The 27,341-nt window shown below is 39.2% G+C and overlaps 1 protein-coding gene across 4 annotated transcripts in view; it reads right to left on the reverse strand.

The window, feature by feature from the left end:
* zmym2 (zinc finger, MYM-type 2) overlaps positions 1–27,341 on the reverse strand; it is an 80,010-nt gene that overhangs the window by 32,564 nt on the left and 20,105 nt on the right. For all 4 annotated transcript variants that reach the window (XM_061926102.2, XM_061926099.1, XM_061926100.1 and 1 more), the window contains exons 3-12: positions 26,945–27,098; positions 26,724–26,872; positions 23,293–23,441; positions 22,289–22,451; positions 18,603–18,815; positions 5,647–5,797; positions 3,828–3,943; positions 2,046–2,162; positions 1,811–1,961; positions 1,571–1,743 (exon numbers count right to left, since the gene is read on the reverse strand). In XM_061926102.2, coding sequence (XP_061782086.1) covers positions 1,571–1,743; positions 1,811–1,961; positions 2,046–2,162; positions 3,828–3,943; positions 5,647–5,797; positions 18,603–18,815; positions 22,289–22,451; positions 23,293–23,441; positions 26,724–26,872; positions 26,945–27,098 — 1,536 coding nt within the window. The remainder of the gene's footprint in view (positions 1–1,570; positions 1,744–1,810; positions 1,962–2,045; positions 2,163–3,827; positions 3,944–5,646; positions 5,798–18,602; positions 18,816–22,288; positions 22,452–23,292; positions 23,442–26,723; positions 26,873–26,944; positions 27,099–27,341) is intronic.

Consider the following 27,341-nt stretch of genomic DNA (forward strand, 5'->3'; position numbering starts at 1 on the left):
ACTGGCCTGCTTGTAGTCCAGACCTGTCTCCCATTGAAAATGTGTGGCGCATTATGAAGCCTAAAATAGCACAACGGAGACCCCCGGACTGTTGAACAACTTAAGCTGTACATCAAGCAAGAATGGGAAAGAATTCCACCCGAGAAGCTTAAAAAATGTGTCTCTTCAGTTCCCAAACCTTTACTGAGTGTTGTTAAAAGAAAAGGTGATGTAACACAGTGGTGAACATGCCCTTTCCCAACTACTTTGGGACGTGTTGCAGCCATGAAATTCTAAGTTTATTATTTGCAAAAAACAAATAAAGCTTATGAGTTTGAACATCAAATATGTTGTCTTTGCAGTGCATTCAATTGAATATGGGTTGAAATGCAATGCAAATCATTGTATTCCGTTTATATTTACATCTAACACAATTTCCCAACTCATATGGAAACGGGGTTTGTATATACTAGAGATGCGCGGATAGGCAATTATTTCATCCGCAACCGCATCAGAAAGTCGTCAACCATCCGCCATCCACCCGATGTAACATTTGATCAGAACCGCACCCACCCGCACCCGCCCGTTGTTATATATCTAATATCGACGATGCAAGGCATTAGTGAGCTAATAAAGCTTTTGCCTGTTAAAGAAAGGAGACTGATCCAATGCAGCACAGACATTCGCGTGCCACGCTGTCACGACCCAGACGCACACCAGTGCGCAATCATATGGGAGCCGCACTGAGCGCACCTCCAAGCGCGTCTCGCTGCCGGCGACGGCCGGGTATGGGCCCGACGCTCCAGCGCCATCCATTTTCAGGGCTAGTTGATTCGGCAGGTGGGTTGTTACACACTCCTTAGTGGGTTCCGACTTCTATGGCCACCGTCCTGCTGTCTATATCAACCAGGGTGAGCCCCACCCCTTTCGTGAGCGCACTGCGCGCGGAGTGACCCCTGTTACGCGCCCCCGGCAACAGGGGTGGCGGGCAGGTAAGCTGCGCGGGCGGAGCGCGCGGAGTGACCCCTGTTACGAGCCCCCGGCCACGGGGGTGGCGGGCAGGTAAGCTGCTTACCTGCTGCGCGTGACGCCGGCCGCGGCGAAGGCGGACGAGGCGGGGTGTCGGTGCGGTGGTGACCCTGGACGTGCGTCAAGCCCTTCTCGCGGATCGCCTCAGCTACGGCTCCCGGTGGGGCCCTCTCGGGGGAAGGGGCCTCGGTCCCGGACCCCGGCGAGGCGTCCCTTCTCCGCTCCGTAAAAGTGTCCATCTCTTTTTTTCTTCTTCTTCTGTTGTGGCATATGCTGCAGGTGCCTGCTCGTTTTTCGTATGTGGGTAACAACATTTAACTATGTATATATATTTCCCAATTGGTTTAACTGCCACCCGCCTGAATCTATTTAAAATCTAATTTTTTTTTATTTCAACCACCCGACCCGACCCGACCCGCGGATAAAATCTAATTTTTTTTAATTTCATCCGCTTGATCCGCGAATAATCCGCGGACTCCGCGGTTGTGCCCATAAACCGCGCATCTCTAGTATATACATATCTGCAGTTCCAAAGCCTCTGGGCCCTAATAAGTGGACCCACCTTGTGGTACCAGTCGTCGAACTTCTTGCCGCACTCCTCGCCGCAGAAGTCGCGCGTCATGCCGCCCAGCTGGCGCGTCACGGCCCGCTTGCACATCTGGTTGCAGTTGTTGCAGCTGACACACTTGAGGCCCAGACGCCTGATGAAGTCCTGCTTGTACAGCAGCTTGCAGCCTGGGGCAGGGAGAGAGGAGATCTCATCTGCGCTCACACTTCAGGACGTGGCGGGCAGACGGGAGACCTTCGCTGCAGAAAGGCTTCTTCTCGCCTGAGAACTTGAGCGTCTCATGCAGAGTCTTCTCCTCCTGGCAGTACTCGCAGACCGTCACGATGCAGTGCAGCTTCTTGTAGTCGTCGCAGCACACCTTGCTGCAGAAGTGGTAGACTTTGTCCTGGAGGAGACACACCCACTAACGTCAGGTGACACAGCGCAGCAGCAGCACCGCCCTCCCCCCCCCCGAGGATGGCCGTCACACCTCCCACTCCAGAGTCTGGGGCTTCATGCTGAAGGCTCCACGACAGTAGTTGCACTTCAGCTGCACGGCGTCGGAGAGCGCCGTCTGTCCGTTGGTGGCCGTCTGGAGGGTGGTGTTCTGGTGAAAGCACACATTGAGTGTCATACACTGCAAACACTGAAATCTAAGTAAGATGAAATATCTCAAATAAGGGTGATATTTGCTTATTTTCTGTCTGGTAATTGTCGGAGGCAGATATTTACATATATCCGAATTTAAGTTGTACTTCTTTCATTTCTTAGTCATATTTGAAAACAGCTCGTGTTTTCCATTTCTTCTCCTGATGCTCTGTCAGCAAGTATACTATGTGTGTTAACCTTGAGTTCTTTGGAATGTATTATGACTAGGGAGACGTTGTGCTTGTATTATGGCTAGGGAGGGGGAAGGAAAGAGGGGTTTTTGGCGTTGGGAAGACAGACCATTTTGGGAGGCGCAATAGAATGTTCTAGGGTTAGACTGGTCTCAAAATGTATATTGGCAAAGCTTTGAAAATATACAACAAAATACCTATTCTGTCTCTGGTGGTTTTTCAACTCAGCTTTAAGTGTCGTAAAGAGCTAGGGAGCGAATTGTGACTTGAATTCCCTGGGAGGAACAACTGGTCCAAAACGCAACAATTTGGGGGCTCGTCCGGGATACACGCTGAGAATTGGACACCTCTTGCACTCTTCTGGCCAACTATTGAGTCTGTCCAGAAGAGTGCAAGATACATAAGATAATTCTTCTCACTAAGCAGATTTTACGTTAGAGTCTTTTACTTGTTTTGCTCCTAAATGATCTCAGTAAGATATTACAGCTCGTTGCTGAGATGTGATGACCTATATTGAGTAAAACATGCTTGAAACTAGAATATCAAGTGTTGCAAAGCTGTGTCATCAACACTCACAAGTATAAAACTACTTTTTCAAAGTAAGAATTTCTCAATTCAAGCATGAAAAAAAAATCATGACTTTGACACAATTGTGTCTCATAATTAAAACAGATGACAGCGAAATGGACTTTGCTGTTTTATTTTCAATGAAACAATAGAAAAGATGTACTCATATAGTAGTACAGTTGGCACAGTACAGTAAACTGACAGTTAATATTTAAACATTTAACATTTCTAACAATTTTGAACAGAAATAGTTCATGCACATTCAGATAAATTCTTCAAAATTACAAAAAAAAAATATTTGGCCGGGGGCCGGGCTGTATATATGCGCACTAATTGACTGAAAGAACACGCACTTGGCGCGATGATGTCATGTTATCGATGGAAAAATACATTTTTAGACAATATGATTTGCCTGAGCGGCTAGGAGACCCCGAGAGTAACAAGCGCTTGCCTTTCCATTAAGAACAATAAATTAGTTTTTAGTATAAGTTTGCTGGTTTCAAGAAATGTAATGCCGAGCACATATCATTATGTCAAGATAATGGCACTACCACTTACTTAATTTAAGAATATTTTTCAACATATTGAGCAAAAAGGTCTCTTTTTTTTTTCTACCAAGAAAAGTGCACTTGTTATTAGTGAGAATATACTTATTTTAAGCTATTTTTGGGTTCATTGAGGTTAGCTAATTTTGCTTGTTTTGGAAAGTCTTGACAAGCCAAATTTTCTTGTTCTATTGGCAGATAATTTTGCTTAGTTCAAGTAAAATACCTCTAATTTTGGTATTTTTTTTAATTGTTTTTGAACACTGACTTTTTGCAGTGTAGAGGAGTTGTGATGAAGACGAGAGAGAGTGGAGACTCCACCTGGAATTTGGTGACGCACTGCGAGCTGCAGAAGTTGAGCACGTTTCCCTCGGCCAGAGTGGCTTGGTACTGTGGCAGAGAAGTCCTCTTGCAGAAGTGACAGGTGGGTTCAGCGTCTGCACACAGGACATTTTGTGTGGGCATCGTCGTCTTGGCCCATGGAAACTCCATTTCAACATTCATTACAGAGTGTTTGCATCTCACCACACACACAACACTCCTAGTTCTCCTGGCCGATGGAAACGCCATTTAAACTAGGGCTGGGTGATATGGCCTTTTATTAATATCTCAATATTTTTAGGCCATGTCGCAAAACACGATATATTAGGGGTGTAACGGTACACAAAAGTTTCGGTTCGGTACGTACCTCGGTTTAGAGGTCACGGTTCGGTTCATTTTCTGTACAGTAAGAAAACAACAAAATATACATTTTGTGGTTATTTATGTACCAAATTTGTAAACAATGGCTTTATCCTTTTAACATTGGGAACACTATAATAATTCTGCCCACATTAATTAACATTAAACTGCCTCAAGTTGTTGCTCAGATTAATAAAAATGACAAAACTTTTCTTCTACATATAAAAAGTGCAACATTAAACAGTTTCAAGTCAACTCATCATGCCTAGTTTTGAATGGCAGGGTCCCTGCTATCACATGTTGATAAAAATATAACATTTACATAATAAAAATCAACTACAGGCTTCCCAAATGCTGTAAATAATTAATTTATTACAGCATTTGAGAAGCCTGTAGTTGATTTATCTATCACATGTTGATAAAAATATAACATTTACATAATAAAAATCAACTACAGGCTTCCCAAATGCTGTAAATAATTAATTTATTACAGCATTTGAGAAGCCTGTAGTTGATTTATTATGTAAATGTTATATTTTTATCAACATGTGATAGCAGGGACCCTGCCATTCAAAACTAGACTGCTGCATTGCTAATGATTAATGTAACTATAGCTGAAACAATGGTACAATAGCAATAGGAGAGACTATTCATCCCTGAACACCATGGAGTTCATGTAGGCTTAATGATGCACTTACATTATTATATCAACTATCAGAGACAGAAACTCTTCATTTAACATAATGTCCTTTTTTGCTGCTTCAACACAGCTCAATCAACACAGGAAAAAGGTCAAGTGAAATGACAGACAGACAGGGCTTTGCTGTCCGTAACACACACACACCCACACCAAAATGGGCTAACGTTACGCTAAAGGCGAATTAGCCGTCACCTCAAGCCAGGACTACGAGCGAGCTGAGCTGCCTTTTATATTTCCAGAAGGTCAACGGGCTCATAGTGATGTTACTAGTAGTTGACTGGGAGGTGTTTATTATCATTTGGGGAGAGTCCGCTGCCTGATGCTTACCTGCTAAACGCTAAGCACGGACTACATGCGCTCTGAATACGCACTGCTGATTGGCTGTTACCGCTCTGTGTGTAACCAATCAGATGGTTGTGTGGGTGGGACAATGCTGGGTGCTGTGTAGAGGACTGACAGAAACAGAGGCGGCTACTTAATATGTTCGTGTGGAAACTCGTTCGGTACACCTCCGAACCGAACCGAAACCCCCGTACCGAAACGGTTCAATACAAATACACGTACCGTTACACCCCTACTTGATGCATTCAATGTTTATTCCCATTCATTTCCCGTTAATTCCCATGGAAAGTATCCAACTTTGAATATTCCCGGAATTTTGCAACCCTATTCGCCACATACCACAAGTACAGGTGGCCGCCGCAGACACACCCGGTCCACCCCTGCGTGCCGAGACGTGCATCTTTTGAGGCTACTCACTGTGGAAGGTGACGGCCGACAGCTTGGCCTTGTTCATGCAGTTGGCGGAGCAGTAGGAGCCCATGGCACCGTCCGCTCCCAGGCCCAGCACCACCTCTCCCGTCTTGATCAGCGTTTTACAGGTCAGGCAGCTGGCCAGCTTGCTGTTAGCCTGCCACACACACACACACACACACACACACACACACACACACACACACACACACACACATTGTGACAAGGAGCACTTTCAACCACAGAACACAAACTGGACCAGACCTCACAAATAGTGCAGAAAATCTTCCAAGTGGAACACTTTCATCTCTGGACGTGTCCTGATACTTTTGCCTATTCAACGCATGTTTCCTCCGCGCACTAGTTGACGGTTTAGTGAGCTGCTGTTGCTAGGCAACGACTCCAATCCAGTCTTGAACTTGTGGCGAGGCCAGCGTGTTCAAACGTTTGGGGGCCGCACACCGAACGATGAAAGCATGCGGGGCCATTTTCATATGTTTAGTTTCAAAAGTAATCAAATAAATCTTTCTTGTTTGTTCTCAGCGACCAGGAAGGTCATAAAAATGTTTGTAAAAAATGTTTTCCTCAGGCTTAAATCTCTAGAGCCACTTCAGATCTATCTATCGATATGAAGTATTAATATTTGTTTTATGTTTTATGCTCTTTTATTATAGAAAAACATTTCTGGCAAAAACAAAAACAATGCAACATTTCCCCCCAAAACATTTTTTAATTAATGGAGCCTTAAATAGGTCAATTTATAACACTGATTTTGATCCATTTTTTACCATATTTTTTTATATATTTTTTTTAAATACCATAACTCGCTAGATCCACTTCAGATTTATCAATATAAAGTTTTAATATTTGTGTTGTTTTATGCCCCTTTTGTACAAGAAAAACACTGATTTTGATTCATTTTTTAGCATAACATTTTTATATATATTTTTTAAATACCATAACTCGCTAGATCCACTTCAGATTTATCAATATAAAGTTTTAATATTTGTGTTGTTTTATGCCCTTTTTGTACAAGAAAAACACTAATTTTGATTCATGTTTTAGCATAACATTTTTATATATATTTTTTAAATACCATAACTCGCTAGATCCACTTCAGATTTATCAATATAAAGTTTTAATATTTGTGTTGTTTTATGCCCCTTTTGTACAAGAAAAACACTAATTTTGATTCATTTTTTAGCATAACATTTTTATATATATTTTTTAAATACCATAACTCGCTAGATCCACTTCAGATTTATCAATATAAAGTTTTAATATTTGTGTTGTTTTATGCCCCTTTTGTACAAGAAAAACACTGATTTTGATTCATTTTTTAGCATAACATTTTTATATATATTTTTTAAATACCATAACTCGCTAGATCCACTTCAGATTTATCAATATAAAGTTTTAATATTTGTGTTGTTTTATGCCCTTTTTGTACAAGAAAAACACTAATTTTGATTCATTTTTTAGCATAACATTTTTATATATATTTTTTAAATACCATAACTCGCTAGATCCACTTCAGATTTATCAATATAAAGTTTTAATATTTGTGTTGTTTTATGCCCCTTTTGTACAAGAAAAACACTGATTTTGATTCATTTTTTAGCATAACATTTTTATATATATTTTTTAAATACCATAACTCGCTAGATCCACTTCAGATTTATCAATATAAAGTTTTAATATTTGTGTTGTTTTATGCCCCTTTTGTACAAGAAAAATACTGATTTTGATTCATTTTTTAGCATAACATTTTTATATATATTTTTTAAATACCATAACTCGCTAGATCCACTTCAGATTTATCAATATAAAGTTTTAATATTTGTGTTGTTTTATGCCCCTTTTGTACAAGAAAAACACTGATTTTGATTCATTTTTTAGCATAACATTTTTATATATATTTTTTAAATACCATAACTCGCTAGATCCACTTCAGATTTATCAATATAAAGTTTTAATATTTGTGTTGTTTTATGCCCTTTTTGTACAAGAAAAACACTAATTCTGATTCATTTTTTAGCATAACATTTTTATATATATTTTTTAAATACCATAACTCGCTAGATCCACTTCAGATTTATCAATATAAAGTTTTAATATTTGTGTTGTTTTATCCCCCTTTTGTACAAGAAAAACACTGATTTTGATTCATTTTTTAGCATAACATTTTTATATATATTTTTTAAATACCATAACTCGCTAGATCCACTTCAGATTTATCAATATAAAGTTTTAATATTTGTGTTTTATGCCCTTTTTGTACAAGAAAAACACTGATTTTGATTAATTTTTTAGCATTAGAGTTATCAAAAAAAAAAAAAATCACATTAAAATTAGCTGGCATCTAAAAGGGTCCCAATCATAAAAGTGGTAAAAATAAGTCATACATTATTTATTTGTTTGTTTTACTTTCAACGCTTAATTCTGTAGATCAACTTTCGATTTATCCGATTATAAGGTTTTTTTAAAATGTTTATTAATGCCATTTTGTCATCGAAAACTGGCAAACGACAAAACACACAATATTTTGCATAAAAATATTTTTAAGTGAAATATTTGATGTGAAGTAATTAAAGTTTTCCATCCGTCCATCCATTTTCTACCGCTTATTCCCTTCGGGGTCGTGGGGGGCGCTGGAGCCTATCTCAGCTACAATCGGGCGGAAGGCGGTGTACACCCTGGACAAGTCGCCACCTCACCTCATCGCAGGGCCAATAGGTCAATAATTATTTGGATGGATTTTGACTCATTATTATTTTTTGAGCAAAGACAGTTTATTAAAAATCCCACTAAAATTATTGAGGACCTACACAAGGGTCCCACTCAAAAGTGTAAAATACGGTATATATACATTTTAACTTTCAACCGATAAATCAGTAGATCAACTTCAGATCGATCTATCTATCGATATAAAGTTTAATATGTTATATTTTATGCCCTTTTTGTTAAAGAAAACATTTTTTATGGCAAAAGGGCTCCACTTATTAAAGTGTGACAAATATACTGTATTTTTTATTTGTTTTACTTTCTTAATTCTCAAGATCAACTTTAGATGTATCTGATTATAAGTTCTTTAATTTTTTTATGCTCATTTTGTCATGGAAAACCTAAATTTTTATTGGCAAAACCAAATATGCATTGTTTTCCCGAAATATATTTTTTGTGGAATATTCGATAGGTCAATAATTCTTTGGATGGATTTTGATTCATTATTATTTTTTGAGCAAAGACAGTTTAAAAAAAATCCCACTAAAATTCTTCGGGATCCAAAAAGGGTGCCAAATCATAAAAGTGGTAAAAATAAGTCATACATTATTTTTGATTTGTTTTACTGTCAACGCTTAATTCTCTGGATCAACTTTGGATTTATTTTAAGGTTGTTTTTTTAGGGATGTCCGATAATTACTTTTTGCCGATATCCGATATTGTCCAACTCTTTAATTACCGATACCGATATCAACCGATACATACAGTCGTGGAATTAACACATTATTATGCCTAATTTGGACAACCAGGTATGGTGAAGATAAGGTACTTTTTTAAAATAATAATAAAATAAGATCAATAAATTTAAAAAAAATTCTTGAATAAAAAAGAAAGTAAAACAATATAAAAACAGTTACATAGAAACTAGTAATTAATGAAAATGAGTACAATGAAGTGTTAAAGGTTAGTACTATTAGTGGAGCAGCAGCACGCACAATCATGTGTGCTTACGGACTGTATCCCTGCAGACTGTATTGATATATATTGATATATAATGTAGGAACCACAATATTAATAACAGAAAGAAACAACCCTTTTGTGTGCATGAGTGCAAATGGGGGAGGGAGGTTTTTTGGGTTGGTGCACTAATTGTAAGTGTATCTTGTGTTTTTTATGTTGATTTAATAAAATAAAATAAAAAATAATTAAAAAAAATTAAAAAAACCTGATACCGATAATAAAAAAACTGATACCGATAATTTCCGATATTACATTTTAACGCATTTATCTATTTTTTTTAATGTTTTTATGCTCATTTTGTTAAAGAAAACATAGTTTTTAATGGCAAACATAAAATACACAATATTTTCCCTAAAAATATTTTAAAGTTGAATATTTGATGTGAAGTAATTGGAGCCTTAAATATGTCAATGATTCATAACATTGATTTAGATTTATTATTTTTTGAGCAATGACAGTAAAATATATAATCACACCCGTATTTTCCGCACTATAAGGCGCACCTAAAAACCACAAATTTTCTCAAAAGCTGACAGTGCGCCTTATAACCCGGTGCGCTTTATATATGGATTAATATTAAGATTCATTTTCATAAAGTTTCGGTCTCGCAACTACGGTAAACAGCCGCCATCTTTTTTCCCCGTAGAAGAGGAAGTGCTTCTTCTTCTACGCAAGCAACCGCCAAGGTAAGCACCCGCCCCCATAGAACAGGAAGCGCTTCTTCTTCTACTGTAAGCAACCACCCGCCCGCGTAGAAGAAGAAGAAGCGCGCGGATATTACCGTACTTTTCATTTCCTTTGTGTGTTTACATCTGTAAAGACCACAAAATGGCTCCTACTAAGCGACAGGGATCCGGTTCATGAAAAGACGCAATCTCTCCATCCGCACACGGACTACTATTTCACAGCAACTGCCTAAAGACTTTCAAGAAAAGCTGTCTACTTTCCGTGCATATTGTAAAAACAAGATAGCTGAAAAAAAGATCCGGCCAGAGAACATTATCAACATGGACGAGGTTCCACTGACTTTTGATATTCCTGTGAACCGCACTGTGGATACAACGGGAGCACGTACGGTGAATATTCGCACCACAGGGAATGAGAAGTCATCCTTCACTGTGGTTCTAGCTTGCCATGCTAATGGCCAGAAACTTCCACCCATGGTGATATTCAAAAGGAAGACCTTGCCAAAAGAGACCTTTCCAGCCGGCGTCATCATAAAAGCTAACTCGAAGGGATGGATGGATGAAGAAAAGGTGAGCGAGTGGTTAAGGGAAGTTTACGCGAAGAGGCCGGGTGGCTTTTTTCACGCAGCTCCGTCCATGTTGATATACGACTCCGTGCGCGCCCACATCACGCTGGTTTTTAATATATTATTAAAGTTTGACTGACCTATCTGACTGTTTTTTTGACATTCCTTTAGCGCAGTTAGATGCGGCTTATAACACGGGGCGGCTTATAGGTGGACAAAGTTTTGAAATATGCCGTTCATTGAAGGCGCGGCTTATAACCCAGGGCGCCTTATGGTGCGGAAAATACGGTAAAATGATTAGGGATCCAAAAGAGACCCACTCATTAAAGTGATAAAAATAAGTCATACATTAGTTTTTATTTATTTTACTGTCCTTTAACTTTCAATGTTTTTTTTATGTTTTCGTGCTCATTTTGTTATAGAAAACTTAGTTTGTTATGGCAAACACAAAATACACAATATTTTCCCTAAAACATATTTTTAAGTGAAATATGTGATGTGAGGTAATTGGAGTTTGCAATGGGTCAATAATTCATAACATTAATTTTTAATCATTATTTTTTTTAACAAAATTAAAAAAAAAAATCCCACTAAAATGATCTTGGATCCAAAAGGGTCCCAATCATAAAAGTGTTAAAAATAAGTCATACATTATTTTTTTTACTTTCAACACTTACATCTCTTGAACAACTTTGGCTGAATCTTTCGATTATTACTTTTTATTAATTACTTTTGTTTGTTTTATGCCCTGTTTGTCATGGAAAACGTAGTTTTTATTGGCAAACACAAAATAAACAATATTTTCCCCAAAAATATTTTTAAGTGTAGTATTTGATGTGAAGTAATTGGAGCCTTAAATATGTCAATAATTCATAACATTGATTTAGATTTATTATTATTTTTTGAGCAATGACAGTAAAATATATAATCACACTAAAATGATTAGGGATCCAAAAGAGACCCACTCATTAAAGTGATAAAAATAAGTCATACATTACGGTAGTCTTTATTTATTTTACTGTCCTTTAAGTTTCAAGGTTATTTTTTTATGTTTTCATGCTCATTTTGTTATAGAAAACTTAGTTTGTTATGGCAAACACAAAATACACAATATTTTCCCTAAAAAATATGTTTAAGTGGAATATGTGATGTGAGATAATTGGAGTTTGCAATGGGTCAATAATTCATAACATTGATTTTTAATCATTATTTTTTTTTAACAAAGACTGTTAAAAAAATCCCACTAAAATGATCTTGGATCCAAAAGGGTCCCAATCATAAAAGTGTTAAAAATAAGTCATACATTATTTTTTTACTTTCAACACTTACATCTCTTGAACAACTTTGGCTGAATCTCTCGATTATTACTTTTTATTAATTACTTTTGTTTGTTTTATGCCCTGTTTGTCATGGAAAACGTAGTTTTTATTGGCAAACACAAAATACACAATATTTTCCCCAAAAATATTTTTAAGTGTAATAATTGGAGCCTTAAATATGTCAATAATTCACAACATTTATTTTGATTCATTATTATTTTTTGAGCAAAATATAAAATCCCACTAAAGTTCTTGGGGATCCAAAAGGGCCCCACTCATTAAAGTGATAAAAATAAGTCATATTATTTTGTATTTGTTTTACTTTCAACGCTTAATTCTCTAGATCAACTTTAGATTCATCACATTGTAAGTTTTTTATTTTATTTTATGCTCATTTTGTCATAGAAAACCTAGTATGTTATGGCAAACAAAATACACAATATTTTCCCTAAAAAATATTTTTAAGTGAAATATGTGATGTGAGATAATTGGAGTTTGCAATGGGTCAATATTCATAACATTGATTTTTTAATTTTTTTTTTTTTTTTAACAAAGACTGTTAAAAAAATCCCACTAAAATGATCTTGGATTAAAAAAGGGTCCCAATCATAAAAGTGTTAAAAATAAGTCATACATTATTTTTTTACTTTCAACACTTACATCTCTTGAACAACTTTGGCTGAATCTCTCGATTATTACTTTTTATTAAATTACTTTTGTTTGTTTTATGCCCTGTTTGTCATGGAAAACGTAGTTTTTATTGGCAAACACAAAATACACAATATTTTCCCCAAAAATATTTCAAAGTGGAATATTTGCTGTGAAGTAATTGGAGCCTTAAATATGTCAATAATTCACAACATTTATTTTGATTCATTATTATTTTTTGAGCAAAATATAAAATCCCACTAAAGTTCTTGGGGATCCAAAAGGGCCCCACTCATTAAAGTGATAAAAATAAGTCTTATTATTTTGTATTTGTTTTACTTTCAACGCTTAATTCTCTAGAACAACTTTAGATTTATCACATTGTAAGTTTTTTTAAAAATGTTTTTATGCTCATTTTGTCATAGAAAAACTTTGTTATGGCAAACAACAAAATACACAATATTTTCCATTAAATATTTTTAAGTGGAATATTTGATGTTTGTTTCATGCACTTTTGTCATAGAAAACTGTTTTTTATGGCAAACCAAATATTTTGCCAAAAACTATTTCAAAGTGGAATATTTGCTGTGAAGTAATTGGAGCCTTAAATATGTCAATAATTCATAACATTCATTTTGATTCATTATTATTTTTTGAGCAAAATATAAAATCCCACTAAAGTTCTTGGGGATCCAAAAGGGCCCCACTCATTAAAGTGATAAAAAATAAGTCATATTATTTTGTATTTGTTTTACTTTCAACGCTTAATTCTCTAGATCAACTTTAGATTTATCACATTGAAAGTTTTTTTTTTTAATGTTTTTATGCTCATTTCGTCATAGAAAACTTAGTTTGTTATGGCAAACAACAAAATACACAATATTTTCCATTAAATATTTTTAAGTGGAATATTTGATGTTTGTTTCATGCCCTTTTGTCATAGAAAACTGTTTTTTATGGCAAACCAAATATTTTTGCCAAAAACTATTTCAAAGTGGAATATTTGCTGTGAAGTAATTGGAGCCTTAAATAGGTCAATAATTCATAACAACATTGATTTTGATTCATTATCATTTTTTGAGCAAAATATAAAATCCCACTAAAGTTCTTGGGGATCCAAAAGGGCCCCACTCATTAAAGTGATAAAAAATAAGTCATATTATTTTGTATTTGTTTTACTTTCAACGCTTAATTCTCTAGATCAACTTTAGATTTATCACATTGAAAGTTTTTTTTTTTTTTATGTTTTTATGCTCATTTCGTCATAGAAAACTTAGTTTGTTATGGCAAACAACAAAATACACAATATTTTCCATTAAAGATTTTTAAGTGGAATATTTGATGTTTGTTTCATGCCCTTTTGTCATAGAAAACTGTTTTTTATGGCAAACCAAATATTTTTGCCAAAAACTATTTCAAAGTGGAATATTTGCTGTGAAGTAATTGGAGCCTTAAATAGGTCAATAATTCATAACAACATTGATTTTGATTCATTATCATTTTTTGAGCAACGACAGTAAAAAACAAATTCCACTAGAATTCTCGGGGATCCAAAATGTTCCCACTAGAGATGTCCGATAATATCGGACTGTCGGTATAATCGGCCGATAAATGCTTTAAAATGTAATTTCAGAAATGATCGGTATCGGTTTCAAAAAGTAAAATATATGACTTTTTAAAAGGCCTCTGTACGGAGTGGTACACGGACGTAGGGGGAAATACAGAGCAGTTGCGCCTCCCAGTCATAGTTGCCAACACTCACGATTTTCCCGGGAGACTCCCGGATTTCAGTGCCCCTCCCGAAAATCTCCCGGGGCAACCATTCTCCCGATTACCACCCAGACAACAATATTGTGGGCGTGCCTTAAAGGCACCGCCGTTCGTGCCGGCCCAATCACATGATATCTACGGCTTTTCACACACACACACAAGTGAATGCAAGCATACTTGGTCAACAGCCATACAGGTCACACTGAGGGTGGCCGTATAAACAACTTTAACACTGTTACAAATATGCGCCACACTGTGAACCCACACCAAACAAGAATGACAAACACATTTCGGGAGAACATCCGCACCGTAACACAACAAAACAAATACCCAGAAACCCCTTGCAGTACTAACTCTTCCGGGACGCTACAATATACACCCCCCGCTTCAATCCTCCCCCACCAAAATATTGCTCATTTGTAGTGGTCTTTCTTGAACTATTTGGAAAAAAATATAGGTTTTTATTTATATTTACAAAGGATTTTGGAATTGTTGCTATTTTTAGAATATTTAAAAAAAATCTCACATACCCCTTGGCATACCTTCAAGTACCCCCAGGGGTACGCGTACCCCCATTTGAGAACCACTGAGATAGATAGTATTTTATTCCTTTAGGAGAGTTTCCTCAGGAAAATTTAAATTCCAGCAGCAGTGTACAGAATTGAGATATAATTTAAAAAGTAAAAAGTAAATAATGGGGGAATAAATGGAAACAGAATAGAAAAATATTACAATAAGAATAAAAATAAAAAGCAACAACGAGAATAAAAATATAACAGTAAAATAAGAATATAACAAGAGAAACTAGGCAGTAGTGACCATGTTATGAAAAAGTATTGCACAGTTATTGTTTTGAGGCATGTTAAAAAAAAAAATGCACTTTGTGACTTCAATAATAAATATGGCAGTGCCATGTTGGCATTTTTTTTACACAACTTGAGTTGATTTATTTTGGAAAACCTTGTTTAATGCATCCAGCGGGGCATCACAACAAAATTAGGCATAATAATGTATTAATTCCACCACTGTATATATCGGTATCGCTTGATATCGGAATCGGTAATTAAAAGTTGGACAATATCGGATATCGGCAAAAAAGCCATTATCGGACATCTCTAGTTCCCACCCATACAAATGTTAAAAATAAGAAAACTTAGTTTGTTATAGCAAACAACAAAATACGCAATATTTCCCTTAAAGTATTTTTAAGTGTAATATTTGATGTGAAGTAATTGGAGCCTTAAATAGGTCAATAATTTATAACATTGACTTTGATTATTTATTATTTTTTGAGCAATGACAGTAAAAAAAAAATCCCACAAGAATTCTCGGGGATCCAAAAGAGTCCCACCTATAATTTTTTTTTTTTTTTAAATAAGTCATAAATAGGCCCTGCGATGAGGTGGCGACTTGTCCAGGGTGTACACGCCTTCCGCCCGATTGTAGCTGAGATAGGCTCCAGCGCCCCCCGCAACCCCAAAGGGAATAAGCGGTAGAAAATGGATGGATGGATGGATTTCGGGAGAACATCCGCACCGTAACACAACAAAACAAATACCCAGAAACCCCTTGCAGTACTAACTCTTCCGGGACGCTACAATATACACCCCCCCGCTTCAATCCTCCCCCACCTCAACCCCGCCCACCTCAACCTCCTCATGCTCTCTCAGGGAGAGCATGTCCCAAATTCCAAGCTGCTGTTTTGAGGCATGTTAAAAAAAACAATGCACTTTGTGACTTCAATAATAAATATGGCAGTGCCATGTTGGCATTTTTTTTCCACAACTTGAGTTGATTTATTTTGGAAAACCTTGTGACATTCTTTTAATGCATCCAGCGGGGCATCACAACAAAATTAGGCATAATAATGTGTTAATTCCACCACTGTATATATCGGTATCGCTTGATATCGGAATCGGTAATTAAGAGTTGGACAATATCGGAATATCGGCAAAAAAGCCATTATCGGACATCTCTAGTTCCCACGCATACAAATGTTAAAAATAAGAAAACTTAGTTTGTTATGGCAAACAACAAAATACGCAATATTTCCCTTAAAAAAATATTTCTAAGTGTAATATTTGATGCCATCTCCGGGTTGGGGAGGAGATCTTGCCCCAAGTGGAGGAGTTCAAGTACCTCGGAGTCTTGTTCACGAGTGGGGGAAGAGTGGATGGTGAGATCGACAGGCGGATCGGTGCGGCGTCTTCAGTAATGCGGACGCTGTATCGATCCGTTGTGGTGAAGAAGGAGCTGAGCCGGAAGGCAAAGCTCTCGATTTACCGGTCGATCTACGTTCCCATCCTCACCTATGGTCATGAGCTTTGGGTCATGACCGAAAGGACAAGATCACGGGTACAAGCGGCCCAAATGAGTTTCCTCCGCCAAGTGGCGGGTCTCTCCCTTAGAGATAGGGTGAGAAGCTCTGTCATTCGGGGGGAGCTCAAAGTAAAGCCGCTGCTCCTCCACATGGAGAGGAGCCAGATGAGGTGGTTCGGGCATCTGGTCAGGATGCCACCCGATCGCCTCCCTAGGGAGGTGTTTCGGGCACGTCCGACCGGTAGGAGGCCACGGGGAAGACCCAGGACACGCTGGGAAGACTACCGTATTTTCCGCACTATTAGCCGCACCTAAAAACCACAAATTTACTCAAAAGCTGACAGTGCGGCTTTTAACCCGGTGCGCTTTATATATGGATTAATATTAAGATTCATTTTCATAAAGTTTCGGTCTCGCAACTACGGTAAACAGCCGCCATCTTTTTTCCCCGTAGAAGAGGAAGTGCTTCTTCTTCTACGCAAGCAACCGCCAAGGTAAGCACCCGCCCCCATAGAACAGGAAGCGCTTCTTCTTCTACTGTAAGCAACCACCCGCCCGCGTAGAAGAAGAAAAAGCGCGCGGATATTACGTTTCATTTCCTTTGTGTGTTTACATCTGTAAAGACCACAAAATGGCTCCTACTAAGCGACAGGGATCCGGTTCATGAAAAGACGCAATCTCTCCATCCGCATACGGACTACTATTTCACAGCAACTGCCTAAAGACTTTCAAGAAAAGCTGGCTACTTTCCGTGCATATTGTAAAAACAAGATAGCTGAAAAAAAGATCCGGCCAGAGAACATTATCAACATGGACGAGGTTCCACTGACTTTTGATATTCCTGTGAACCGCACTGTGGATACAACGGGAGCACGTACGGTGAATATTCGCACCACAGGGAATGAGAAGTCATCCTTCACTGTGGTTCTAGCTTGCCATGCTAATGGCCAGAAACTTCCACCCATGGTGATATTCAAAAGGAAGACCTTGCCAAAAGAGACCTTTCCAGCCGGCGTCATCATAAAAGCTAACTCGAAGGGATGGATGAAGAAAAGATGAGCGAATGGTTAAGGTAAGTTTACGCGAAGAGGCCGGGTGGCTTTTTTCACGCAGCTCCGTCCATGTTGATATACGACTCCATGCGCGCCCACATCACGCTGGTTTTTAATATATTATTAAAGTTTTACTGACCTATCTGACTGTTTTTTTGACATTCCTTTAGCGCAGTTAGATGCGGCTTATAACACGGGGCGGCTTATAGGTGGACAAAGTTTTGAAATATGCCGTTCATTGAAGGCGCGGCTTATAACCCAGGGCGCCTTATGGTGCGGAAAATACGGTATGTCTCCCGGCTGGCCTGGGAACGCCTCGGGATCCCCCGGGAGGAGCTGGACGAAGTGGCTGGGGAGAGGGAAGTCTGGGCTTCCCTGCTTAAGCTGCTGCCCCCGCGACCCGACCTCGGATAAGCGGAAGAAGATGGATGGATGGATGGATGTAATATTTGATGTGAAGTAATTGGAGCCTTAAATAGGTCAATAATTTATAACATTGACTTTGATTCATTATTATTTTTTGAGCAATGACAGTAAAAAAAAAAAATCCCACAAGAATTCTCGGGGATCCAAAAGAGTCCCACCTATAATTTGTTTTTTTTAAATAAGTCATAAATAACGTTTCATTTCACCATTTGCTCTTTTTTTGCACTGTTTTTTTCCCAGATGAGTCATTTTAGACTGTGCCAGGGGACGCACTGTGGACAGCCATGAGCTTACTTCAGGACGCTGAGCTAGCGATACAAAATGTGAGAAATACATAGCATTTATCGTCATAGCAGCGGTGCCTGTGAGCTTTTTCAGTTCTTCTCTTGCTCTGAAGTTGTTGGGAGGGGAAGACAAGGGTCCGATCAGTACCTGCTTGAAGTCCCTGATGCAGTTCTGGCAGCAGAAGCGCTTCTGTTGGCCGTCCACCAGCAGGAAGTGGTTGGCGGAGGCTCTGTTGGGCAGGTAGTCGCCGCACTGCTCGCAGCAGTTCATGATCAGGCCGTTGGCGCGGCGGTACACGTTGAAGCACATGTCGCTGCAGATCTTGTGGGTCACCGTCTTGAAGCTGACCTCGTGGCGGATCTGTGCACGGACATTTGGCCTCAACGTTCATCCTTCAACAATTCAGCAAAAATATTCAAATGCACAGGGCTGGGTGACCACCACGTATCCCACCTGGCATCTTCCAAAATATGTCAAATTGATGAATTGGGATCGCAGTGATCAGTATATTATTTATAAATACCAGCCTGAAGCCGCTACATTTTTTTCTACGCTTTGGACCCTACGGATTAAAAAACTGCAGCTAATTTAAGGATTTTTCCAGTAGTAATAGTTAAAAAACCCACAAAAACACTGAATAGGTGTTTTGTTTGTACTATGGCGCCATCTTGCAGGTGCTGCATTGCCCTTCTGTTTCGACTGAGCTTTCAACCGGAAGTAGAAGTGGCGTTCCATCTTCTGGCCATCCATAGCATTTCTACACATATGGATTCTTCATTCATCACTCTAAGCAACGTTTTGTAAGTTTTACAATATAACTAAAACTATTCTTGTTTACTAAAGTGTCCCATGTGTGATGTCTTTAGATGTATTCCTAGGTGCTATCGTAACGTAACGACACTAGCATTGTCACAGACACACTTAAGAAACAATTATGATATGTAAATAAACAAAATATTTATGTGTAAATAACGTATATATCTGTGGCTTATAGTCCGGTGCGGCTAATATATAGAAAAAAAAATTTCACTAAAATTTTGTGGGTGCGGCTCATATCCCGGTGCGCTCTATAGTCGGAAAATACGGTACAACCATGAATGTTTCCCAAAAAAGGAAAATTAAAGCTGCAAGCAGCGATGGACGGGACCAACTTTGAGGGCTCATAAAACCCAAACCGGAGCAGTAATTAAAACTCTTTCGTCAACTTTTAATCAGAAGGGTTCAATCTCTCTCCTGTGCTAATTTGAAGCCATCACGACAAACGCGCTCAGAGGAGATAATGTTTGAAAAAAGGTGACTGGTTTTTACAAAACTTTTGTTTTGAAGGGGGAATTGCAAACTTCCTGTTGATTTTTGCTGGGGGTTGTCAATATATGAAATGTAGGTCTAAGTGAGACCGACATCGAGGTTTTTGTTTCATGTCTCTAACACATTCCTACTGGAAGTTACAGGCAGTTTTGTCTGAGTTTTCTTCCTAGGAGCAGTTGTGTCTGTGTTTTCTTCCTAGTGAGCGCTAGAGCGCAATTTTGAGTTTTGGGTTTGGGTTTTTTAATTAAATCGCAATTTTTGCCAGTCCTAATGTGTGTGTCCAGTTTGGTGAGTTTTGAAGCATGTTAAGGGGGTCAAATTACGGCTCAAAGAGGCAAAACTGACTGTTTTTAGTAAACTTTTGTTTTGAAGGGGGAATTGCTGACTTCCTGTTGATTTTTGCTGAAGGATGTCAACTTATGAAATCTAGGTCTAAGTCAGACCCACATAGAAGTTTTAGTTTCATGTCTCTATGACATTCCTACTAGAAGTTACAAGCAGTTTTGTCTGCGTTTTTTCCTAGGAGGCGCTAGAGCGCAATTTTGAGTTTTGGGGTTTAGTTTTTTGATTAGATGGCAATTTTTGCCGGTCCTGATGTGTGTGTCAAATATGGTGAGTTTTGAAGCATGTTAACGGGGTCAAAGAGGCGGCGGAATAATAATAATAAAACGCACAAAATACAATAGGGTCCTCTGTCCCAAAGGGACATTGCGGTCCCTAATAAGAGTTTAAATCTTCACGGAAAGATTATTTTGCAAGGTAAATGACAAACAAAGATGAAAACTTTTAAAAGGTTTATAAAATGTGTTAAGGAGAAACTGCACTTTCTTTTTTTAAATAAATGTTTGCCTACCATTTATAATCCTTATGGAAGACCAGAACAATATTTTGCATGGAAGTCATCTTTTACGCCCTTAAAGCCCTCAGAAAAACATCCAAAAAGACCCACCAATACCCCATTTACATGTCGTGACCTGAATATTAACAAGTATTAGCCATATTGTTATAAGCGCTAACACAGAGGAACTACTTTTAGCGGCGCATGCTGCTATATTGACATAATGAGCTGCCAGATCGCCTCTGAGTTGGTGAAAGTTAATTCTAGATGATAAATCACGCCTCTCACCTGGATAGGAGAAGGTTGTGGACATAAACCCACAAGTTGGTCAACATTGGCATCCAACTTAGACCCGGAGATGGCCAGAAAGACACGATAAGACGCTATTTTTTTAACCCTTTGTGAGGATTATGATGAATTGCTTATTATTATTGTTTATTACAGGAAGTGATTGTTTTATGTTTGTATATCTTGTGTAGCACGTAGCAATACTGCTACATGATGCACCTGTGTAGCTTCTAAAACTTGTCCTCCTTATATTCAGGCTCAAAAATAGAAGTTTCTGGATCATCATTTGTCCCAAAGTCGTCTTTGTTGTCTCTCGTCAAGTCTGCCATGATTAGTAGTCTTGTTGTTGTTGAAGGGAAAGTGAACGATGTGATGCGTATGTGTGTGTTTAAAATGATCACAATATGTAAATGTTACATGTTATTATGAATGTTACTACATGACATATATACTTACATCATGTATATATTACATGTTATTATGAATGTTACTATATGACATATATACTTACATCATGTATATATTACATGTTATTATGAATGTTACTACATGACATATATACTTACATCATGTATATATTACATGTTATTATGAATGTTACTACATGACATATATACTTACATCATGTATATATTACATGTTATTATGAATGTTACTACATGACATATATACTTACATCATGTTTATATTACATATTATGAATGTAACTACAATACATATATACTTAAATCATGTATATATTACATGTTATTATGAATGTTACTACATGACATATATACTTACATCATGTATATATTACATGTTATTATGAATGTTACTACATTACATATATACTTACATCATGTATATATTACATGTTATTATGAATGTTACTACATGACATATATACTTACATCATGTATATATTACATATATGAATGTTACTACATGACATATATGCTTACATCATGTATATATTACATATTATTATGAATGTTACTACATGACATATATAGTTACATCATGTATAAATTACATGTTATTATGAATGTTACTACATTACATATATACTTACATTCTGTATATATATTACATGTTATTATGAATGCTACTACATGACATATATACTTACATCATGTATATAAAACATTGATGGAGGTTTTTGGATGTTTTTAGAGCATTTTATAGGCGGACTAAAGCGACTCCTATTGGCTTCATTGTTAGCTGACTTTTGCTAGCGTTTATTTACGATATAGAATGCCCCAAAAAAGATGTGTTCTTGTCTTACGTAAGGATTGTGAATGATAAGCACGCTTCCAAAAAAGTGCAGTTCCCCTTGAAGTTTTGCAACTCAAAAACTTGATTGAGAGGAAAAGTGTTGTGGAGTGTCTCTTTAGCACGGAGCGTGGCCAACACTGACCTCAGTGAGCTTGCCGCAGACGGTGCATTTGGTTTTGTGGATGGACTTGGGCACGTTCTGCTTGTTCTCGTACGCGCCCAGGCAGCCGGTGCTGCAGAACTCCTGGAAGGACTCGCTGGCGTCCACCTGGGCCACGATGGTACCCTTCATGGTGGTGATGTCCCTGGCAGGACACAGAGACATTAAAGAGTATTTTACACAGTAGAGATCCACCCATGTGGGTTTTGCAGAGTTGAGAGCGATTATTAGTCATCAAGCAGGCTGATAATATTTGAATATTATAAGTCAGTAAACATCTGGACAAGACTTTTTTAACATTATGTTTAGTAAAGGTGGGACCAGCAGTGACATGTTTGATGTTGCAGACTTTTTTACGGCACTTAACCTGAAAATCGCAGCGCTCCTTTCATGAGCCCAAACTTCTTGATGTGGAAAAGAAGGACAAAAACTGGATTTAAAAAATAATGTGTACCAACGATGCAGGAGGAAAAATTGTGTGTGTGTGTTTTCCCTCCTCCTTTTCACACCTTCTTTATTACTATCTACTTGACAAAGTTTATTTTATTTATTTATTTATTTTTAAATACTACCGTAAATTATCGATTATAAACAGCTACTTTTTTCCTACGCTTTGAACCATGCGGCTTATAAAACGGTGCGGCTAATTTATTGATTTTTCTTCGCCGACAGCCATAAAGCAAATAGTTGTCATAAAACACATTTTTTTTAAATTGTTTGTGCTACGGCGCCATCTTTTAGATGAGTTCACTCGCTACAAATGCTGCAGTGTCCTTCCACGTAGTGCTTTGAACCGGATATGGAAGTGCGGTTCCGTCTTCTAGCCGTCTGTAGCGTTTCTACTCGTATGGATTCTTCATTCATCACTCTAAGAAACGTCTAAGTTTTACAACGCAACTAAAACAATTCTTACGTACCAAAGCGTTACTACAAAGCTTGAAAATGCAAGAAATTTGAAGGCAAAGGTGAAGACAGGAGAGGCTTACTTTTTGCACATGGTGCAGCTTTTCTTGGGGGCGGGTTTGTGTGAGAAGGCGGAGAGACAGGTGGTGGAACAGAACAGGTGCGTGGAGCCTTTGCGCTGGTACGCAGTCTGGCCCTTTTTAAGAGGCTTCTTGCAGTTTGCACAGGTCACCTGCAAGAAACACACATTCTGTTAGCCGCCAACCGGCAGTGGTTGCCAGCTGAACTAGGGCTGGGCAATAGATCTGATATACTGGATATATTGCAGGTTTGTCTCTGTGCAATGTAGAAAATGACTACCGTATTTTCCGCACTATAAGGCGCACCTAAAAACCACAATTTTTCTCAAAAGCTGACAGTGCGCCTAATAACCCGGTGCGCTTTATTACGATTCATTTTCATAAAGTTTCGGTCTCGCAACTTCGGTAAACAGCCGCCATCTTTTTTCCCGGTAGAACAGGAAGCGCTTCTTCTTCTACGCAAGCAACCGCCAAGGAAAGCACCCGCCCCCATAGAACAGGAAGCGCTTCACCCGCCCCCATAGAACAGGAAGCGCTTCACCCGCCCCCGGAAGAAGAAGAAAAAACGCGCGGATATCACCGTACGTTTCATTTCCTGTTTACATCTGTAAAGACCACAAAATGGCTCCTACTAAACGATCCGGGTCATAAAAAGACGCAATCTCTCCATCCGCACACGGATTACTACCGTATTTCACAGCAACTGAACCGCACTGTGGAACGGGAGCACGTACGGTGAATATTCGCTCCACAGGGAATGAGAAGTCATCCTTCACTGTGGTTCTAGCTTGCCATGCTAACTTCCACTCATGGTGATATTCAAAAGGAAGACCTTGCCAAAAGAGACCTTTCCAGCCGGCGTCATCATAAAAGCTAACTCGAAGGGATGGATGGATGAAGAAAAGATGAGCGAGTGGTTAAGGGAAGTTTACGCGAAGCGGCCGGGTGGCTTTTTTCACGCTGCTCCGTCCATGTTGATATATGACTCTATGCGCGCCCACATCACAGATGGTGTCAAAAAACAAGTGAAGCACACAAATACAACACTCGCCGTCATTCCGGGTGGATTAACCAAAGAACTCCAACCGCTGGATATTGGTGTCAACAGGGCATTCAAATCACGACTGCGAACTGCGTGGGAAAAATGGATGACCGAAGGCGAACACACCTTCACTAAGACGGGCAGACAACGCCGGACAACATACGCCAACATCTGCCAGTGGATTGTAAATGCCTGGGCAGATATTTCTGTCACAACTGTGGTCCGAGCTTTCCGGAAGGCAGGATTCACAGAACTGCTGCACAACAACAGCGACACTGAATCCGATGATTTCGAAGAGACGGAGCCCGCCATTTTGGAAGCCACGCTAGCGCAACTTTTCAATTCGGACACCGAAGACGAAGAATTCGAAGGATTTACCGGTACGAATGAAGAATAACTTCAGAAAGTGAGCGCTATGTTTATTTTGTGTGTTGTGTGTTGTGACATTAACGTTCGAGCAACATTACCGGTATGTTGCTATTGCTCTACACCATTTTGAATTTTACTATGTTTGTGATTGCACATTTGTACATTTTGGGACAGAGTTGTTAGAACGCTGGTTTTCAATATATTATTAAAGTTTGACTGAACTATCTGACTGTTTTTTTGACATTCACTTTAGCGCAGCGTTTTTTTGACATTCACTTTAGCGCAGCGTAGGCGCGGCTTTTAGTCCGGGGCGGCTTATTGGTGGACAAAATTATGAAATATGTAATTCATAGAAGGTGCGGCTAATAATCCGGTGCGCCTTATAGTGCGGAAAATACGGTATATGGCGATATTGGAGTATACCTTCTCACACAGTTGCTTTTAGCTGCGGGCATTACACTACAGGCTCTTCCCACTCTTTCCTTCTCACAGAGACATAAAACAAGCGCACCTTCTTACATACGTCACATACTGTGGCGCGTACAACGTCATTGCGGAGAAAAACAGCAGGGGGTGCATCGTCTGGCGGTGGTTTGGCTTCAAGCGGGAAGATGTTGAACAGACAAGCGTAATATGTCCAGTATGCGGCAAAAGCGTTGCTACAAAAAGTAGCAGCACTGCTAATTTTTAGCATCATTTGAAAAGTCACCCGCTCCAGAATGAAGAGTGCTTAAAACTCTGCATGACAACATCTCCGGCCGGTGCCACACCCACAAAGTGCCCAAGCAACCAGCACTGATCCAATTGAGCCTGGCGTCTTCCATTTCCACATCAACACCGTATGAAAAACTAGTCAACAACCGAAGGAGATAACGTCCGCAGAAACCTACCACATAGCGAAGGACATACACTATTTGATTTCCTCCCTGGTTACCAGGTCCTCCAAAGAAGACCAAGATAAAAAAAAACACTACCAGTCTGGTTACCAGGTCCTCCAAAGAAGACCAAGATAAAACCACTACCAGTCTGGTTAGCAGGTCCTCCAATGAAGAACAAGCTAAAAGCACTACCAGTCTGGTTAGCAGGTCCTCCAATGAAGACCAAGCTAAAACCACTACCAGTATGGTTACCAGGTCCTCCAATGGACACCAAGCTAAAGCACTACCAATCTGGTTAGCAGGTCCTCCAATGAAGACCAAGCTAAAACCACTACCAGTATGGTTACCAGGTCCTCCAATGAAGATCAAGCTAAAGCACTACCAGTCTGGTTAGCAGGTCCTCCAATGAAGAACAAGCTAAAAGCACTACCAGTCTGGTTAGCAGGTCCTCCAATGAAGAACAAGCTAAAAGCACTACCAGTCTGGTTAGCAGGTCCTCCAATGAAGACCAAGCTAAAACCACTACCAGTATGGTTACCAGGTCCTCCAATGAAGATCAAGCTAAAGCACTACCAGTCTGGTTACCAGGTCCTCCAATGAAGACCAAGATAAAATCACTACCAGTCTGGTTACCATGTACTCCAATGAAGAACAAGATAAAGCCACTACCAGTCTGGTTACCAGGTCCTCCAATGAAGACCAAGATAAATTCACTACCAGTCTGGTTACCATGTACTCCAATGAAGACCAAGATAAAACCACTACCAGTCTGGTTACCAGGTCCTCCAATGAAGACCAAACTAAAGCACTACCAGTCTGGTTACCAGGTCCTCCAATGAAGACCAAGCTAAAGCACTACCAGTCTGGTTACCATGTACTCCAATGAAGACCAAGATAAAGCCACTACCAGTCTGGTTACCAGGTCCTCCAATGAAGACCAAGCTAAAACCACTACCAGTCTGGTTACCAGGTCCTCCAATGAAGACCAAGCTAAAACCACTACCAGTCTGGTTACCAGGTCCTCCAATGAAGACCAAGCTAAAGCACTACCAGTCTGATTACCAGGTCCTCCAATGACGACCAAGCTAAAACCACTACCAGTCACCAAGGTGTGTTCTAGTCTAGTATACGTGAGGGGGCATCACCTTCACCGTCCTGGGTTGTGGCTGGGAACCTGGTGAGGAGGAGGAAGACTGTCCTGGAGGTTTGGCCAGGGAGGTGGCAGGCGACGTGGAGTCCACACCGGTCTGCTTTTGGTTGCGAGGGACAGACGCCGACTGGGAAATCCACGAGTCTGCGGGGACAAGTTGGAGAGGTCATTGTAGTACACGGAGAATGTTCCATAGCTGGGTGTGGGTCAGTCCACCTGTTCTGCTGTGGGTTCCCGCGTCCCCGTTCTGCACCGTGGAACCCCGACCAGGGTTGAAGGAAGCACTTGGTTTTCCCGACACGTCGTCAGTGTTCAGGCTGAATGCATTGCAGATCTGTAGACCGTTCTCTTCCACCTGGCCTTCACCTGCCTGGAGACATCATATTAATATAATATTACTATTATTATTAAGTAATATTACTATTATGTTGGATCCACTATGGACTGGACTCTCACAATATTATGTCAGACCCACTCGACATCCATTGCTTTCGGTCTCCCCTAGAGGGGGGGGGGTTACCCACATATGCGGTCCTCTCCAAGGTTTCTCATAGTCATTCACATCGACGTCCCACTGGGGTGAGTTTTTCCTTGCCCGTATGTGGGCTTTGTA

The sequence above is a fragment of the Nerophis lumbriciformis genome, linkage group LG31 (genome assembly GCF_033978685.3).
Source record: "Nerophis lumbriciformis linkage group LG31, RoL_Nlum_v2.1, whole genome shotgun sequence".
In the NCBI taxonomy this organism is placed as follows: Eukaryota; Metazoa; Chordata; class Actinopteri; order Syngnathiformes; family Syngnathidae; genus Nerophis; species Nerophis lumbriciformis.